Consider the following 18,200-nt stretch of genomic DNA (forward strand, 5'->3'; position numbering starts at 1 on the left):
AATGCCAGATATGTAAATATTATTAAAGTGACAAGCGTCCATTCCTTAAAGTGGCCAGTGATTCCTAGTCTATGCATATAGGCAGCAGCCTCTAATGTGCTAGTGATGGCTGTTTAACAGTCTGATGGCCTTGAGATAGAAGCTGTTTTTCAGTCTCTCGGTCCCAGCTTTGATGCACCTGTACTGACCACGCCTTCTGGATGATAGCAGGGTGAACAGGCAGTGGCTTGGGTGGTTGATGTTTTTGATTATCTTTTTGGTCTTCCTGTGACATCAGGTGCTGTAGGTGTCCTGGAGGATGGGTAGTTTGCCCCCGGTAATGCATTGGACAGACTGAACTACCCTCTGGAGAGCCTTGCGGTTGCGGGCGGTGCAGTTGCCGCACCAGGCGGTGATACAGCCCGACAGGATGCTTTAAATTGTGCATCTGTAAAAATGTGTGAGGGTTTTAGGTGTCAAGCCAAATTTCTTTAGCCGCCTGAGATTGAAGATGCTCCGTTGCGCCTTCATCACCACACTGTCTGTTTGGGTGGTCCATTTTAGCTTGTCAGTGATGTGTACCCCAAGGAACTTTTAAGCTTTCCACCTTCTCCACTGCAGTCCCGTTGATGTAGATAGGGGGGTGCACCCTCTGCTGTTGCCTGACGTCTACGATCATCTCCTTTGTTTTGTTGACATTGAGTGAGAGGTTGTTTTCTAGCCACCACACTCCCAGAGCCTTCACCTCCTCCCCGTAGGCTGTCTCGTCATCACTGGTAATCAAGCCTACTACTGTTGTGTCGTCTGCAAACTTGATGATTGAGTTGGAGGTGTGCTTGGGCACATAGTCATGGGTGAACAGGGAGTACAGGAGGGGGCTGAGCATGCACCCTTGTGGGGACCCAGTGTTGAGGATCAGCAGAGTGGAGGCGATGTTTCCTATCTTCACCACCTGGGGGCGGCTCGTCAGGAAGTCCAGGACAAAGTTGCACGGGGCGGGGTTCAGACAGAGGGCCTCGAGCTTAATGATAAGCTTGGAGGGTACTATGGTGATGAATGCTGAGCTATAGTCAATAAACAGTATTCTTCAATAGGTATTCCTCTTGTCCAAATGGGATAGGGCAGTGTGCAGAGTGATGGCGATTGCATCATCTGTGGATCTATTGGGGCGGTAAGCAGATTGAAGTGGGTCTACGGTGGCAGGTAAGGTAGAGGTGATATGATCCTTGACTAGTCTCTCAAAGCACTTCATGATGACAGAGGTGAGTGCTACGGGGCGATAGTCATTAAGTTCAGTTACCTTTGCCTTCTTGGGTACAGGAACAATGGTGGCCATCTTGAAGCATGTGTGCACAGATAGGGAGATAGGGAGACATTGAATATGCCCGTAAACACACCAGTCAGCTGGTCTGTGCACGCTCTGAGAACACAGCTAGGGATGCCGTCTGGGCCTTCAGCCTTGCGAGGGTTAACACGTTTAAACGCTTTACTCATGTCGGCCACGGAGAAGGAGAGCCCACAGTCCTTGGTAGTGGGCCGCGTCGGTGGCACTGTGTTATCCTCAAAGCGTGTGAAGAATGTGTTTAGCCTGTCAGGAAGCAAGACGTCGCTCTCAGCGACGTGGCTGGTTTTCCTTTTGTAGTCCGTGATTGTCTGTAGTCCCTGCCACATACGGCTCGTGTCTGAGCTGTTGAATTTTGACTCCACTTTATTTCTATACTGACGTTTAGCTTGTTTGATTGTCTTGGGGAGTAAATAACTACACCGTTTATATTCTGACATATTACCAGTCGTCTTTCCATGGTTTCCATGGTTTCAGTTTCACGTGAATGCTACCATCTATCCATGGTTTCTTGTTAGGGTAAGTTTTAATAGTCACAGTGGGTACTACATCTCCTATACACTTCCTTATGAACTCAGTCACCGTGTCTGTGTATGCATCTAGATTATTTTTGCAAACTACCTGGAACATATCCCAGTCCACATTATCAAAAGGCAGGGGTTCCGATTAGTCAGACCAGCGTTGAATAGTACGAAGCATGGGCACTTCCTGTTTGAGTTTCTGCCTATAGGATGGGAGGAGCAAGATAGAGTCGTGGTCAGATTTGCCAAAAGGGCAGCGGGGGTGGGCCTTGTAAGCATTCCGGAAGTTTGAATAGCAATGGTCGAGAGTCTTAGTAGCACGAGCAGGACAGTCAATATGTTGATAGAACTTTGGCAGCCTACTCCTCAGATTTGCTTTGTTAAAATCCCCAGCTACAATAAATGCAGCCTCAGGATATGTGGCTTCCAGTTTGCCTAAAGTCCAGTGAAGTTTTTTGAGGGCTGTCGAGATTTCGGCTTGATGTGGGATGTAAACGGCTGTGGCGATGGCGGAGGAGAATTCCCTTGGGAGATATAAGGTATTCTAGGTCGGGTGAACAAAATGACTTGAGTTCCTGTATGTTTCTAGAATTACACCATGAGTTGTTAATCATGAAACAAACCCCTCTGCCCTTCTGCTTTCAGGAGAGATATTTATTTCTGTCTGCGCGATGTACTGAGAATCCTGCTGGCTTTACCGACTCTGACAGAGTATCCCGAGTGAGCCATGTTTCCGTGAAACAAAGTATGTTACAGGCCCTGACGTCTCTCTGGAAAGAAATCCTTGCTCTAAGCTCATCAACTTTGCTATCCAAAGACGGAAAATTATCGAGTAATATACTCAAAAGCGGTGGGTGGTGTGCGAGCCTCCTATGTCGAACCAGCAGGCCGCCTCGAGTGCCTCTCCTCCGCCGGTGATGTTTTGGTTCGGCCTCTGGAATAAGTTCAATTGCTCTGGGAAGAGTGAACAAAAGATCTGCTCCGGAGAAGTCATATTCCTTGTTGTAATGCTGGTAGTTCTGGTGAGGTACTCCCGCTCTAATATCCAATAGTTGTTCCCGGCTGTATGTCATGGCACAAAACATTTCCTGTGCTAATAATGTAAAAAATAGTACATCAAAAAACAAAATACTGCAAAGTTTTCTAAGAGCTAGTCGCGATGCTGCCATCTCCGTCGGCGCCATCTTCTCCTTACTTGAGGGATTTATACTGCCCATGGGATTTCAAATACCATCTCAGGTCATTTTGACATTATGGAAACTCTATAGTGACATTCTGGTGAATTACGATACAATTGTTGAGCTAAAACCAATGTTTGCTCAGATTTCAGCTATTAGCGAAATAGCTAAGTATTGCGACCTCTCCAATCTGTTTCCTCAATCACATCAACCTGGACTCATAGTTAGACGTAACATAGTAAATGTAAATCCGGGACACTCCAATTAGTATGGTATGTTACGTTTCATATGGTATGTATGGATGTCTGTCATCCATTTCATATATGATATGTTACAAATTACATTTTGTATATGATACGAATTTAAATGTGTAGAATATGTTACGAATTGCAATTCGTACAATATGTCACAAATTTGCAAAATGGATGATATGTTACGAACTCCAATTAGTTGTGGCTAATGTTAGCTAGGTGGCTAGTGGCTAATGCTAACTTTAGCTAGGTTACTAATGTTAGTTAGGCTAGAAGTTAGGGGTTAGGGTTAAAAGTTATGTTAAAGCGGAAGGGTTAGCTAACATGCTATGTAGTTGCAAAGTAGCTCAAACGTAGTAATGAGTTGCAAAGTTGCTAATTAGCTAACATTATAAAGTTGTCCGTGATGAGATTCAAATGCGCAACCTTTGGGTTGCTACACATTCACATTATACATCCACCCACCCACCTGACCGACGTACCCGACCGACCAACCACTGTATTTTCATTTTTGCCTTATTTAATCATACGAAACGTAACATATGATACATATTTTGGGTGTCCTGGATTTACATTTACTATGTTATGTCTAGTCTATGAGATCAGGCTGTTGACATCCAACTTCATCCAAGAGTATCTGCTGTATTTGCAGTACAATGGATTCAAGAGAGTTCAGTGTTGTTATTCAATTTCCTATAGGCTGCTTTGCTCCCCAAAAGCGAGGTTTTGACTAGACGGCATTCAGCTTTTGTCAGATTTGACTTTTTGTAGAAGGTTAGGAGAACTTACGCAGCAGGCTAGGATAATTAGGTTAAGGTTAGGAAAAGGGTTAGGGTTAGGTTTAGCAACAACAACAAAAATCTACTTTTGACGTCAATTTGACAAAAGCTGCATCCCTTCTAGCCATGACCCAAAGGCAAGCTGTATGTACGACACACTACTCACACTCTCAGCCTGTAAGATCAAGCTGTACCTCTGGAAGTAAGAAGAGAGGGGGCAGAGTGGCTGTCAATCCCAGGGGAAGCACAGCTCATGGAGGACAGAACGGATCAAAGGGATACGCCCCAATTCTATGAAAAGCTCACCATTGGTCAGGTAGACAATGACCTGTCAACTCTGTACATGACTGTGATTGGTCAGGGCTGCTTGTCCAAAAAAAGGACCAATATTCTGATTGGTCAATGCTGATAGAGAAGAGATTTCTAAGTTGTGGGCTATGTCCAAAACGCATGCTACCCCAGGTTAAAGAAAACCATAACACTGAGATGCAATGCTGGTACAATGTAAGTACAATGTGAATACAATGTTAGTAGATTAGGAGAAAGTGTATCATCCCAGTGAAAATTTGGGAAATTAGGCTTAAAAGGTCAAACAGGACTTACCTGAGTGAGCTCCGGGATATCATTTTTGTCAATTCCTATGGTCTGTAAAAAAAGATGTCGACATTTCAGCTGAGCCTCCATATACCATGCTTGTCATACTGGCTGTGGATTGAACTTTTAAACAGTAAAGTGTATTGTTGGGTTTGTCTTTTACCTCAGCAATTTTGAAGACCTCAGAAACCCTGGTCATCCGTGTCAAGAATCTCTTGTAGATCTCCAGCCCGTCTTTGCACTGTCCTCTCTTCATCTGGAAAAATTTCTCTGTGAGGAAAAAGGGGATGAACATGTTTATTGTTACACAAGAACCATTGAGACATTACTATTACATCAAATGAACAGGACCACATCTATTTCCATGTCTTGAATAAAATTAAACCTGTAATATTCATCAAATATAAAAAGACATGATTATTGTCCCAGGAAGTAGAAGAAAACGGTCGAGCCTTGCCTAATACATTGATGATCCCGTCATTGTAGCAGGCATATAACTTGATCAGGTCTTTGAACATCAGGAGGAAGCACGCATTGATCACCCCATTGGTCAGTTCATTGGGATGGACCTATAGATAAACAAGGTGAGATTAGATCACACTGAGGATGGGAGATTTGAGTTAATATGCGGATAAAGTACCCAATTGTCAAACTTGCGTAAAAGCAAAGAAACCTTAATAGGAAATGACTCTAGTAAAAGTGAAAGTCCCCCAGTAAAAAATATTTGAGTAATAGTTTTAAAGTATTTGGTTTTAAATATACCATTGTCTTGTTTTTTAAATGTATGGATAGCCAGGACTACACTCCAACATAATTTAAAAAGTAAGCATGTGTGTTTAATGAGTCTGCCAGATCAGAGACAGTAGGGATGAGCAGGGATGTTCTCCTGATAAGTGCATGAATTGGACCATTTTCCTGTGCTGCTAAGCATTCCAAATGTACTTTTGAGTGTCAGGGAAAACGTATGGAGTAAAAAGTATATTATTTTCTTTAGGAAATAAGAAGAGTAAATGTAAAAGTACTACTAAAGTAGTATTTAGAAGTATTTTTATTTAAGTACTTTACACCACTACTATCTGGGTTGAGTTGCCAGGTAGTTTAGGTCAGCGCTCCCCAACCCTGTTCCTGGAGAGCTATCGTTCTGTAGGTTTTCGCTCAAACCCTAATCTAGCACACCTGACTCTAATAATTAGCTGGTTGATAAGCTGAAACAAGGTTAGTTACAACTGGGGTCGGAGCCAAAACCTACAGGAGGGCAGCTCTCCAGGAACAGGGTTGGAGAGCTCTGGTTTAGGATAATGTTTAGGCATGGGACATAACAGAAGGTGGCCTAACAATCACAATAAATATAATGTGACAAAAAAAAGGCAAAAACAAAAATGCCCTTACTAACAGATACAAAAATCTTTCTCATCATCATACTCACATCAAACTCCAGCAGGGCGTCTATCTGGCTCTGCAGAGTGGGCATTCCTTTCAACAGCTTCTCTACGGGCATCGTCCTCATCACCCCCTCAGCTCTGAGACAGACAGACAGACAGACAGACAGACAGACAGACAGACAGACAGACAGACAGACAGACAGACAGACAGACAGACAGACAGACAGACAGACAGACAGACAGACAGACAGACAGACAGACAGACAGACAGACAGACAGACAGACAGACAGACAGACAGACAGACAGACAGACAGACAGACAGAGGACACAGGAGCAACGACATGGTACAGTATGAGTATGAGAAAAGCCTGAATGTTGGTTTGAGGTCCATTAAAAAAATATTGTGGAGAGTTTTTAATCCAGTTGTTTGTGTTGATGATGTGATTTTTTTTTAACGTTGTCTATATTTTCATTGTTGTTTCTGTGCTGGGTGTATTGGTACTTGTTTGTATTATCTGGTGTAGTCAAATTTCCCATTAGCAGATCAATACAAAACATCTTTCTTGATACAGTATGATGAGTTAAACCCTAATGAAGGTTTATTGACGAACACATAGGTGTAAGATCCATACAATAATGTGCCGCCATTTCTTTTCCCAGCAATATGAGATGAGAGGAAACAACTTAATACTCTCTACATTGGGATAAATAACATATAGACCTCTGGGACATTGAATCTATAAGCAAGTACTGTAGACAGGCGCTAGCAAAACAAAGGGAGTGTCCTGTGGTCCTGTATGGCTCAGTTGGTAGAGCATGGTGCGTGCAACGCCAGGATTATGGGTTTGATTCCCAGGACCACCCATATGGATGGATGCATGAATATACCGTAAATTGCCTTGGCTAAATGGCATATATTATTCAATTCTTGCAGGGATCACATGCACATACTAAAGACTCACTCCCTGTATTGTTAGTGGCTTTGAAGGCTTCTGATAAGTGGCATTTGTAATTATATTATCACTAGAGATCTGCCAAGGCCTTGTGATGCAACACTAAGACAGCAACAGCTTTAGACGGATCCAGCTTCTTAGCTCCTTTAGGTAAGACACATGACATGAGACACTAGGTCAGAGCTCTATCTGCACACCTGACTGTTCTGTCTGTTTGTCGCATTGCTGGCACAGACTGTGCTGTGGGACCTTGTTTCTGCCAGCAAAACGCAACAGTCTGGACAGGAGCCTAAGTAATAGCTCACTGTCTGTATTCAGACTGTGTAGTCTATATTCATCTGTCTGTTTCTGTACAGGCACAGGCATGGACAGCCCACTCACTCTGCCCTCACCCACAGTGCAATCACAGAGTTTCTAAACCCAGAGGCACAGCATCGCGATACTTCTGGGAACGCTTGTGAAACAGACCAAACAGACTGGCTTTAAGATGAATCACTCCCACCTACTGACCCCTGAGACTGACAGACAGGTCAGGTGGCTGTGATTCTGCCAAGTGTTGTCTATGAGAAATAGAATATAAATCTATTTCTATGTTTTTATACTGAACAAAAATATAAACGCAACATTTGCAACTATTTTACTGAGTTACAGTTCACCCAACCTAAAATTCCTTACAATGAAATGCTAACGCATTATCTTCCAAGAGAATTCTCTTTGATTATAGCCACAGCCGTGTAGAAACTAAAACAGGAAACGCCCGTGCTCAGGTCAATACAACATTAGTCTGACCAATCGGATTCCACCCTTCAAGATTGCTTCGATCATGTGGACTGGGATATGTTCCGGATAGCCTCAGACAATAACATTGACGTATACGCTGACTCGGTGAGCGAGTTTATTAGCAAGTGCATTGGAGATGTCGTTCCCTCTGTGACCATTAAAACCTTCCCTAACCAGAAACTGTGGATTGATGGCAGCATTTGCGCGAATCTGAAAGCGCGAACCAACGCTTTTAGTCATGACAAGGCAACTGGAAACACGACCGAATAGAAACAGTGCAGCTATTCCCTCCGCAAGGCAATCAAACAAGCAAAGCATCAGTACAGAGACAAAGTAGAGTCGCAATTCAACGGCTCAAACACGAGGCATATGTGGCAGGGTCTACAGTCAATCACGGATTACAAAAAGAAAACTTTGCTCATCCATATATTTACATGTACATATTATTTTTCATCCCTTTACATTTGTGTGTATTTGTGTGTATAATGTAGTTGTTGTGAATTTGTAAGATTACTTGTTAGATTTTACTGCATGGTCGGAACTAGAAAGAAGCACAAGCATTTCGCTACACTCGCATTAACATCTGCTATTCATGTGTATGTGACCAATAAAATTTGATTTGATTTGATTTAAGGAAATCACTCAATTGAAATAAATTCATTAGGCCCTAATCTATGGATTTCATGTGACTGGGCAGGAGCGCAGCCATGGGTGGGCCTAGGAGGGCACTTTGGAGCAAGGCCCACCCACTGTGGAGCCAGGCCCAGCCAATCAGAATGAGTTTTCCCCCCAAAAAGGGTTTTATTACAGACAGAACTACTCCTCAGTTTCATCCTGTCTGGGTGGCTGGTCTCAGACAATCCTGCAAGTGAAGAAGCCGGATGTGGGGGTCCTGGACTGGCCAGGTTACACGTGGTTTGTGGTTGTGAGGCGGGTTTGACGTACTGTCGAATTCTCTAAAACGACGTTGGAGGCGGCTTATGGTAGAGGAATTAACATTCAGTTCTGGCGATAGCTCTGTTGGACATTCCTGCAGTCAGCATGCCAATTGCACACTCCCTCAAAACTTGAGACATATGTGGCATTGTGTTGTGTGACAAAACTGCACATTTTAGAGTGGCCTTTTATTGTCCCCAGCACATGGTGCACCTGTGTAAGGATCATCCTGTTTAATCAGCTTCTTGATATGCCACAACTGTCAGGTGGATGTATTATTTGGCAAAGGAGAAATGCTGACTAACAGGCATGTAAACAAATTTGTGAACAAAATTTGAGAGAAATATGTTTTTTATGCATATGGAACATTCCTTGGAATATTTTATTTCACCTCATGAAACAGGGGACCAACACTTTACATCTTGCGTTTTTAAATTTTTGTTCGGTATATATGATTCTGAGGGGGTGGGAGGGTGAGGGGTCAAAATATATCTTGTATATTGCAGCTAGACTGTGTGTTTTGCTCTATTTGAAGCTTGATTGTCCTTTTAAAAAAGCCATAAAGAGAAGAGCAGCACTGATGGAGAGGATAGACAGAGTTATTGAGAGACAACACACCCCTTCTTCACTCTGCCAAAGTCGAAGGACATCTGTCTGTAGGCGAACGCCTTCTCGTTGAGGTACCGGCTGTAGCGTCTGATAAACGTGGACATGTCGTAGCCTGGGGGAGGAACAACAGGCCAATGTCACCTCCACGTCTCCATAGAAACAACACCTCACAGAGTACCATTTCCATCACCCGAGAAACCAGTTTACATGGCCATGGGAGCCCATATTAATTACCATGGACACAGTTTTTACACTGATCACACTGGGTGACAGCTTGACTCGACATCAGAGCTGGTTGTTTGGTAAACCCATTGAGGGAAGGGGCTGCCGGAGCAAGTGTTAACTCACCATGGGAGCCAGTTTTGTCCAGAAAGTTACTGAGGTTGAAGAGGGTGTTCCTGGAGGCAAGGAACTGGAGGAACCTCTGAGGAAGAGAGAGAGAGAGAGAGAGAGAGAGAGAGAGAGAGAGAGAGAGAGAGAGATGGAGAGAGAGAGAGAGAGATGGAGAGAGAGAGAGAGAGAGAGAGAGAGAGAGAGAGAGAAGGGGAGAGAGAGAGAGAGAGATGGGGAGAGAGAGAGAGAGAGAGAGAGAGAGAGGGAGAGAGAGAGAGAGAGAGAGAGAGGAGAGAGAGAGAGAGAGAGAGAGAGACACAATACTCACCAGTCAGAGGAGACATGATCAATACAAATGATTGAGTCTGTTATGCTAAAGAACCAGACATTTTGGCAGGTATTAAAACACATACACATATTAAAACACACACAAACACTCGCACACAAACACACAACTGCCTTCAAAAGATAATTACCTTCAAAGGATTGAATGAGTCACAAAAGGAAATGGATTCGATGTAAATTTCAGAGGAGCTGTTTCATATTATAAACACATAATTGTGTTGAGGAGGAACTGGAACTCATGTGAAAAGCTTGATATGATCGTGCTGCAGCTTAATTGATTACAGAGAGCCAACATCAGAGAAAACAGCGCCTGAGTGGGAGGGTGAGAATGAGAATGCTTCAGCTCAAATACACGATGTATCACCCACTAAACAATAATACATTAATGGGAAATAGGCTTCTATGGAGGAATTGTGAAACATGACAAGAAAATCATACTCTGCACACACAGACACACACACCTATACACATGATATGTGCACGTTTCACACACCTGGGTTTTCATTTACACTCTTAATTTACACTCTTAAGCCCAATTTAATGAGGTGAAATAAATGAGAGGTCCTCTCTGGGACCGGCAGGTAGCCTAGCGATTAGAGCATTGGACCAGTAACTGAAAGGTTGCTGGTTCAAATACCCAAGCTGACTATGTGAAAAATCGGCTGAGGTGCCCTTGATCAAGGCACTTAACCCTCATTTGCTCTGGGGGTGCTGTACTACTATGTCTGACCCTATAAAGCAACACATTTCACTGCACCTATCTGGTGTAAAACATACTGTAGTACACGCCTTCTCCTCCTCCCTCTTTCAGACAGTGTACAGTCTCATACCAACAGGCACACTGCAGACGTTGAGCTAAACCCCACACATCTGTCTCTACACATACAGCTCTGGGAAAATGTATGCTAAGGGTCTGTAAATTCACTGGCCAGTCAAATACACACCCACACACACAAACATGCACACAGATGCACGCACATACATATATACACACACACACACACACACACACACTGTGATGAGATTAATAATGGTGGGGGGAAGGGTATATGAATGAAGAGACCTGTTCAAAAAGCCAGTAACCCTGTGTCACCAATGGCAACAGAAGTGCACATGTCCTCTTCCTCATTGATTTCTGATCCACAGACACTGAGTTTAATTTCATTATCACAGTGTGTCTGCTCGACATGATACAGCTCTTTGTGATCTCCCTGCATCTGCCTCTCTCTCTCTCACTCTCTCTCAATTCAATTCAATTCAATTCAAGGGGCTTTATTGGTATGGAATCGTGTTAACATTGCCAAAGCAAGTGAGGTAGATAATATACAAAAGTGAAATTAACAATAAAAATTAACAGTAAACATTACACATACAGAAGTTTCAAAAGAATAAAGACATTACAAATGTCATATTATGTACACTGCTCAAAAAAATAAAGGGAAGACTAAAATAACACATCCTAGATCTGAATTAACGAAATATTCTTATTAAAGAAAAATACTTTTTTCTTTACATAGTTGAATGTGCTGACAACAAAATCACACAAAAATGATCAATGGAAATCAAATTTATCAACCCATGGTGGTCTGGATTTGGAGTCACACTCAAAATTAAAGTGGAAAACCACACTACAGGCTGTTCCAACATTGATGTAATGTCCTTTTAAACAAGTCAAAATGAGGCTCAGTAGTGTGTGTGGCCTCCACGTGCCTGTATGACCTCCCTACAACGCCTGGGCATGCTCCTGATGAGGTGGCGGATGGTCTCCTGAGGGATCTCCTCCCAGACCTGGACTAAAGCATCCGCCAACTCCTGGACAGTCTGTGGTGCAACGTGGCGTTGGTGGATGGAGCGAGACATGATGTCCCAGATGTGCTCAATTGGATTCAGGTCTGGGGAACGGGCGGGCCAGTCCATAGCATCAATGCCTTCCTCTTGCAGGAACTGCTGACACACTCCAGACATGAGGTCTAGCATTGTCTTGCATTAGGAGGAACCCAGGGCCAACCGCACCAGCATATGGTCTCACAAGGGGTCTGAGGATCTCATCTCAGTACCTAATGGCAGTCAGGCTACCTCTGGCGAGCACATGGAGGGCTGTGCGGCCCCCCAAAGAAATGCCACCCCACACCATGACTGACCCACTGCCAAACCGGTCATGCTGGAGGATGTTGCAGGCAGCAGAACGTTCTTCACGGCATCTCCAGACTGTCACGTCTGTCACATGTGTGAACCTGCTTTCATCTGTGAAGAGCACAGGGCGCCAGTGGCGAATTTGCCAATCTTGGTGTTCTCTGGCAAATGCCAAACGTCCTGCACGGTGTTGGGCTGTAAGCACAACCCCCACCTGTGGACGTCGGGCCCTCATACCACCCTCATGGAGTCTGTTTCTGACCGTTTGAGCAGACATGCACATTTGTGGCCTGCTGGAGGTCATTTTGCAAGGCTCTGGCAGTGCTCCTCCTGCTCCTCCTTGCACAAAGGAGGAGGTAGCGGTCCTGCTGCTGGGTTGTTGCCCTCCTACGGCCTCCTCCACGTCTTCTGATGTACTGGCCTGTCTCCTGGTAGTGCCTCCATGCTCTGGACACTACGCTGACAGAAACAGCAAACCTTCTTGCCACATCTCGCATTGATGTGCCATCCTGGATGAGCTGGACTACCTGAGCCACTTGTGTGGGTTGTAGACTCCGTCTCATGCTACCACTAGAGTGAAAGCACCGCCAGCATTCAAAAGTGACCAAAACATCAGCCAGGAAGCATAGGAACTTGAGAAGTGGTCTGTGGTCCCCACCTGCAGAACCACTCCTTTATTGGGGGTGTCTTGCTAAATGCCTATAATTTCCACCTGTTGTCTATTCCATTTGCACAACAGCATGTGAAATTTATTGTCAATCAGCGTTACTTCCTAAGTGGACAGTTTGATTTCACAGAAGTGTGATTGACTTGGAGTTACATTGTGTTGTTTAAGTGTTCCCTTTATTTTTTTGAGCAGTGTATATATACAGTGTTGTAACAATGTAGAAATGGTTCTGTGGGGTGTGTTTGTGTTTGTGAACAGAGGCCCAGGACCAGCTTGCTTAGGGGACTCTTCTCCAGGTTCATCTCTCTGTAGGTGATGGCTTTGTTATGGAAGGTTTGGGAATCGCTTCATTTTAGGTGGTTGTAGAATTTAACGTCTCTTTTCTGGATTTGGATAATTAGTGGCTATCGGCCTAATTCTGCTCTGCATACATGATTTGGCATTCTACGTTGTACTTGGAGGATATTTTTGCAGAATTCTGCATGCAGAGTCTCAATTTGGTGTCCCATTTTGTGAAATCTTGGTTGGTGAGCGGACCCCAGACCTCTCAACCATAAAGGGCAATGGGCTCTATGACTGATTCAAGTATTTTTTAGCCAGATCCTAATTGGTATGTTGAATTTTATGTGTGAATTTTAATTTCGTTCACAGCTTTGTGGAAGTTAGCTATGGAGCTGATGTTTAGTCTCTCTCTCTCTCTCTCTCTCTCTCTCTCCTACTCTCTCTCTCCTACTCTCTCTCTCTCTCCTACTCTCTCTCTCTCTTTCTCTCTCTCTCTCCCCTCCATCCATTATCTCAGTGTGGCCATAGACAGACTAGACAGGCTAAACAGGCAGTAAACAGAACATCTGCTTATCTGACTGTGTTACCCCTGATTGACCCCAGTGACATAACAATGGAAGTCAGGATGAAGGATGGAATTACTGAATATCTAAAAGGCTGACTGAACACCTGCTCTTTCCATGACATAGCCTGACCAGGTGAATCCAGGTGAAAGCTATGATCCCTTATTGATGTCACCTGTTAAATCCACTTCAATTAGAGATTTTTGAGATCTGCAAATGACATTTTTCAGTGGGATAATTCACGCCCAATGCCACAAGGCTAGGAGTATCCAGGAATGGTTCCACGACTGAGACAGTGAATTCAGCTTACTGCATTGGCCTGCCCCCCGTCACCAGATCTCATTCCAATTGAGCATCTGTGAGATGAGATGGAATGAGCTATTTGGACTAGAGATTGACTATCAGCCAATTTGACACAACTGTGAGAATCATTGGAGTCAACATGGGCCAGCATCCCTGTGGAATGCTTTAGAGACCTTGTAAAGTCCATGCCCCCAATGAATTGAGGCTGTTCTGAGGGCAAAATGGGAGCAACTCAATATTAGGAAGTGTATCCAGACAAACAGGCTTATCATCTAACCTTAAACCCGCCAGAGCAGAGAAAGCTACTGGGTATGCAGGTTTGTGCTCCAGCCCTTCTTTAACACACCCGATTCAGCTAATCAAAGTCTTAAAGAGTAGCTGATTACTTGAATATGACATGTCAAAGCAGGGAAAGAGCTAAAGCCTACACACCCAGTACCTCTCCAGGAGGAGGGTTGGCCAACTAAAAACTCAGCATGTCCAATACAACCAAAGTATATTAAAAAAAAGAGACAATCACATCTCAGCCCTTTTAAATACAGTCCCTCCCATAGGAACAGTAGTGGTGATGCTGGCTTTCACTCACCTCATTGCCAGAGACCATCATGTGATGCGTAGTGATCAGGGCCTTGAACACCACCACCCAGCTGGCATTGGTGGCCCTCTCAAACAACGTGTCCGCCATCTGTGGGATGTTCACATTAGACTCCTTGGTGGCCTCAATCAGGTCTGAGGGAGAATAATGAAGAGAAATACAGTGCTTAATTACATTTTTCCCATACATGTAATGTACAATCCCCATACATAATCAGGCTTGGTCAATTCGTACCTCGATCCGGTCTGAGCGAACAGCAACAATCAGAGGTTACACACTACAAGACAGGTTACAAAGGCTACAAATAGGTTACAAACTCTCCCAAGTACTTTACATTGAGTGTAATCTCTGTCATTTTGACTATGTATTTCCCCTCCGGCTGTATTGCTTTAGTCCAGATCTTCTGCTTCCTGGAAATACTTACATTGGTCCTGAACTGACAGACAGACAGAGCATCCTTTTGTCAATAGTTTCCTTTAATCACCCGGGTCACATTGACACAGGCACAGAGTGAGGAGAAGAGAGAGGAATTTCCCTACAAGTGTGAGAGAAAGGCATCACTCAGGGCAGAGCTAGAGAGACAGAGAGCCAGAGAGAGTGGTGGTGCCATCTGAGCAGACAGACAGGGTGGGAAATTTCAAGCTGTTCTGCCTCCCCCTCACCAACACAAATCAGCCAACATGTGCTCAGAGAAAATCTATTTACTGTGGCAGGATAGTAAGGATTCGTCAGTCGCGCTTGGTAGTTTTCGGTTACATTCCTCATGTAAATGACTGATATAAACACCTGATATATGAGATATTGCAGGTGAGTTTGCGGCTCAGAAAGAGGGAGGAACTCGCTCTGAGAACAGAAAATAGGTCATAGCTATCAAGTCCTGCATGGGAGAAGAAGTGAGGCACACACAGTACAAAATATCTCTGTCACTCTGCCAACAGACAGAGCAAGCTGAGAGACTGGTACTGCATTTCCCCTTTCTGACTTTACACACCCGAAATTACCAATACTGCCCACCCACGTCCAAAACACTTTTGTCATTTTGATTTGTTGTAACAAGATCTTCCTGCACTCAATAAAGATTTAGAGGCACAATTGAGATGGACAGGAAGGTTGGATATATTTATATAGTGCACAATGAGGCAGGGAGACGGCGGGACGGAAGGCGTGGTAGAGAGAAGGGGGGAGGCAGTGATAGAGAGATGAATACAGAGGAGAGGGATGCTCTGAAGGCCAGGGTTCTGTCACAGACATGTTACAGTGATGTCTCCCTTCAGCCTTTTAGCGTCATGGTATCATGAATGGTGTGGACGTCCCCTCCCTGTGAGGTAGGGTGCCTCTTGCGTGTGTATACCAACATACGTTAACCCACACACATACGAATATGTAGGTATTACACATACTGAAGCACGCAGGCACACACACGCGCATGCACCTACACACCTACACACCTACACACACACACACACATAAAACACACACACACAGAGTGAGAAAGATCATCCCTGAGGGATTGATGAGTCAGCAGCCTGTTTCTCACCTCCTCTGTTTCTCTCTCTTTATATGCCTCTCTCTTTCACTCTTTCCTTCTCTCTCAACATACACACACTGAGCCGCACACAAACAGACATAGAAAACACATGGGCATACACACAATGACCAACTTAAAACACCGACTCAGATCATCTATACACCAACAAACAGACACATACACACAAACAGAAACCCATGGATACCTCTGGGCCAAAGGCTACGCATAACGTCGGGGGCAATTCTTAGGGGCTAACCAATGGTGACTTCACCTCGATTCCTCACAGAGACCCAAAACAAGCCAGTGACCGATTGTGGTTCAAAGCTGAGTCACCCGGGTGCCTCAAATCTGTGTTTCCCCGCTGAGCAAGAGAGCCTTGGCATTCACCAAACCACCACAGATGAAGACTCACAACTGTGCAGGTTGGATAGGATGAAGTTGAATGACAAACAAAGAGGGTCTCCCATTGTGGCTAATCCCATTGCCTTGTTAGACCAATCCTGCTGCTTCCTCTGCATTATCTGGGCACAGGAAGTAACAAGTGCTGTTCCCAGAGCAACATATCAGAGCACAACAAGTCCAGAGATAGACTATGACGAAGTCTGTTTTTTTCTCACATAGACATCAACTATGGTCAGCAGGATCCACATAACGGCCAGAGTGGCCACAATAATACATTACCAGAGATCTACAGATATGAGAGGAGAGAGAGGAAGGTAGAGAGAGATCATTTCAATTAAATTTAGAGAGAGAGAAGGGAGAGAGAGAAACAAAAGAGAGGGAGCAGAGAGAGAAAGCAGAGAGATAGAGAGCGAATGGAGAGAGCAGATGAAGAGAGGAGGAAAGAGGAGGAAGAGAGCATAGAGAGAGAGAAAGGAGAAATGTGACTCAGGGCTGAGCTATTCTGATTGAGATGCTGAGCAGCAGGAACCTCAGCCGGGCAAACAGCAGCCCTGACTCACTGTCTCAGCACAGCTCTCCCTCCTGCTCTTTCAATAATTCATACTGAGAGAGATGAGAGAGATATAGAGAGAGAGAGAGAGATATAGAGAGAGAGAGAGAGAGAGAGAGAGAGAGAGAGAGAGAGAGAGAGAGAGAGAGAGAGATATAGAGAGGGAGAGAGATATAGAGAGGAGAGAGAGAGAGATAGAGAGAGAGAGAGAGAGAGAGAGAGAGAGAGAGAGAGAGAGAGAGAGAGAGAGAGAGAGAGAGAGTGTGTGTGTGTGTGTGAGTGTGTGAGTGTGTGTGTGTATGTAATTATGCACACAGCAATTTCACAAATATCCCCTACTCACAAAGTCCCATACGTGTTGCATAGACCCACAAGGGATGTACAGTAGCTACTCAAACTATGCAAATACAAACACATTAGTATGCACACACAGTCATGCATTCACTTAGACAATGTTGTCATAGCAGCAGTAACACTGCCCTAGTTATTAGGGACTACTTCCATGTAGTGTACCTGCATGAGACAGACAGGGTGAATCACCACCTTGTGACACTACTGGAGCCAACACAGGAAGGAGGAGGGATCATAAAGATTCCTGTCATGGATCAAATATAATTGCTTTAATCCCTTGTGTGTACCACTATTTGAAAAAGCCTAGTCATATTGGAATTAGGAGGAGCAGTCAATGTGACAAGGGTGTTAGTGAAAACTTGAATCTTGTATTTTCTTGAAATCCTACTAATGCCACATTATGGGATGGGACCATTTCACTGCCTAAAATTTAAAACATAATCTATTCACTGGGTGGGCACTGAGCTCTCGAGATAACATCATAAAAAGCCACAAATGAGATTATTCGCCTTGGAAGAAGCAACCAGAGCAGTATGTTATCCGAAGGGAGCCATAGAGGAAGAGCAGTGGCAGCAGTAATTGCAGTGCCAGTTGGGAAAGTGGTGGCAGTAATAGCAGCAGCCTTGGCAGTGATTACGGTAATAGTCACATCCCCATCTCCCCACTGCACCAGACACTACTCAATGGCCCCGTCATTCTGCAGCAGAGAGACAACACATACTCAGATACACACATTTAGTTCAGTTAGTATGTACCTCGCACACACACACACACACACACACACACACACACACACACACACACACACACAAATATACACGCACACACAAAGATATACACACC

General features: G+C 44.3%; 1 protein-coding gene across 7 annotated transcripts in view; it reads right to left on the minus strand.

The window, feature by feature from the left end:
* Window positions 1–18,200, minus strand: part of LOC112223155 (clathrin coat assembly protein AP180) — a 73,051-nt gene that overhangs the window by 27,262 nt on the left and 27,589 nt on the right. For all 7 annotated transcript variants that reach the window (XM_042304438.1, XM_042304443.1, XM_042304440.1 and 4 more), the window contains 7 exons: window positions 14,518–14,660; window positions 9,654–9,729; window positions 9,315–9,417; window positions 6,071–6,164; window positions 5,102–5,213; window positions 4,808–4,914; window positions 4,654–4,695 (listed from right to left, as the gene is read on the minus strand). In XM_042304438.1, coding sequence (XP_042160372.1) covers window positions 4,654–4,695; window positions 4,808–4,914; window positions 5,102–5,213; window positions 6,071–6,164; window positions 9,315–9,417; window positions 9,654–9,729; window positions 14,518–14,660 — 677 coding nt within the window. The remainder of the gene's footprint in view (window positions 1–4,653; window positions 4,696–4,807; window positions 4,915–5,101; window positions 5,214–6,070; window positions 6,165–9,314; window positions 9,418–9,653; window positions 9,730–14,517; window positions 14,661–18,200) is intronic.

This window comes from Oncorhynchus tshawytscha, linkage group LG23 (genome assembly GCF_018296145.1).
Source record: "Oncorhynchus tshawytscha isolate Ot180627B linkage group LG23, Otsh_v2.0, whole genome shotgun sequence".
Taxonomy (NCBI): domain Eukaryota; kingdom Metazoa; phylum Chordata; class Actinopteri; order Salmoniformes; family Salmonidae; genus Oncorhynchus; species Oncorhynchus tshawytscha.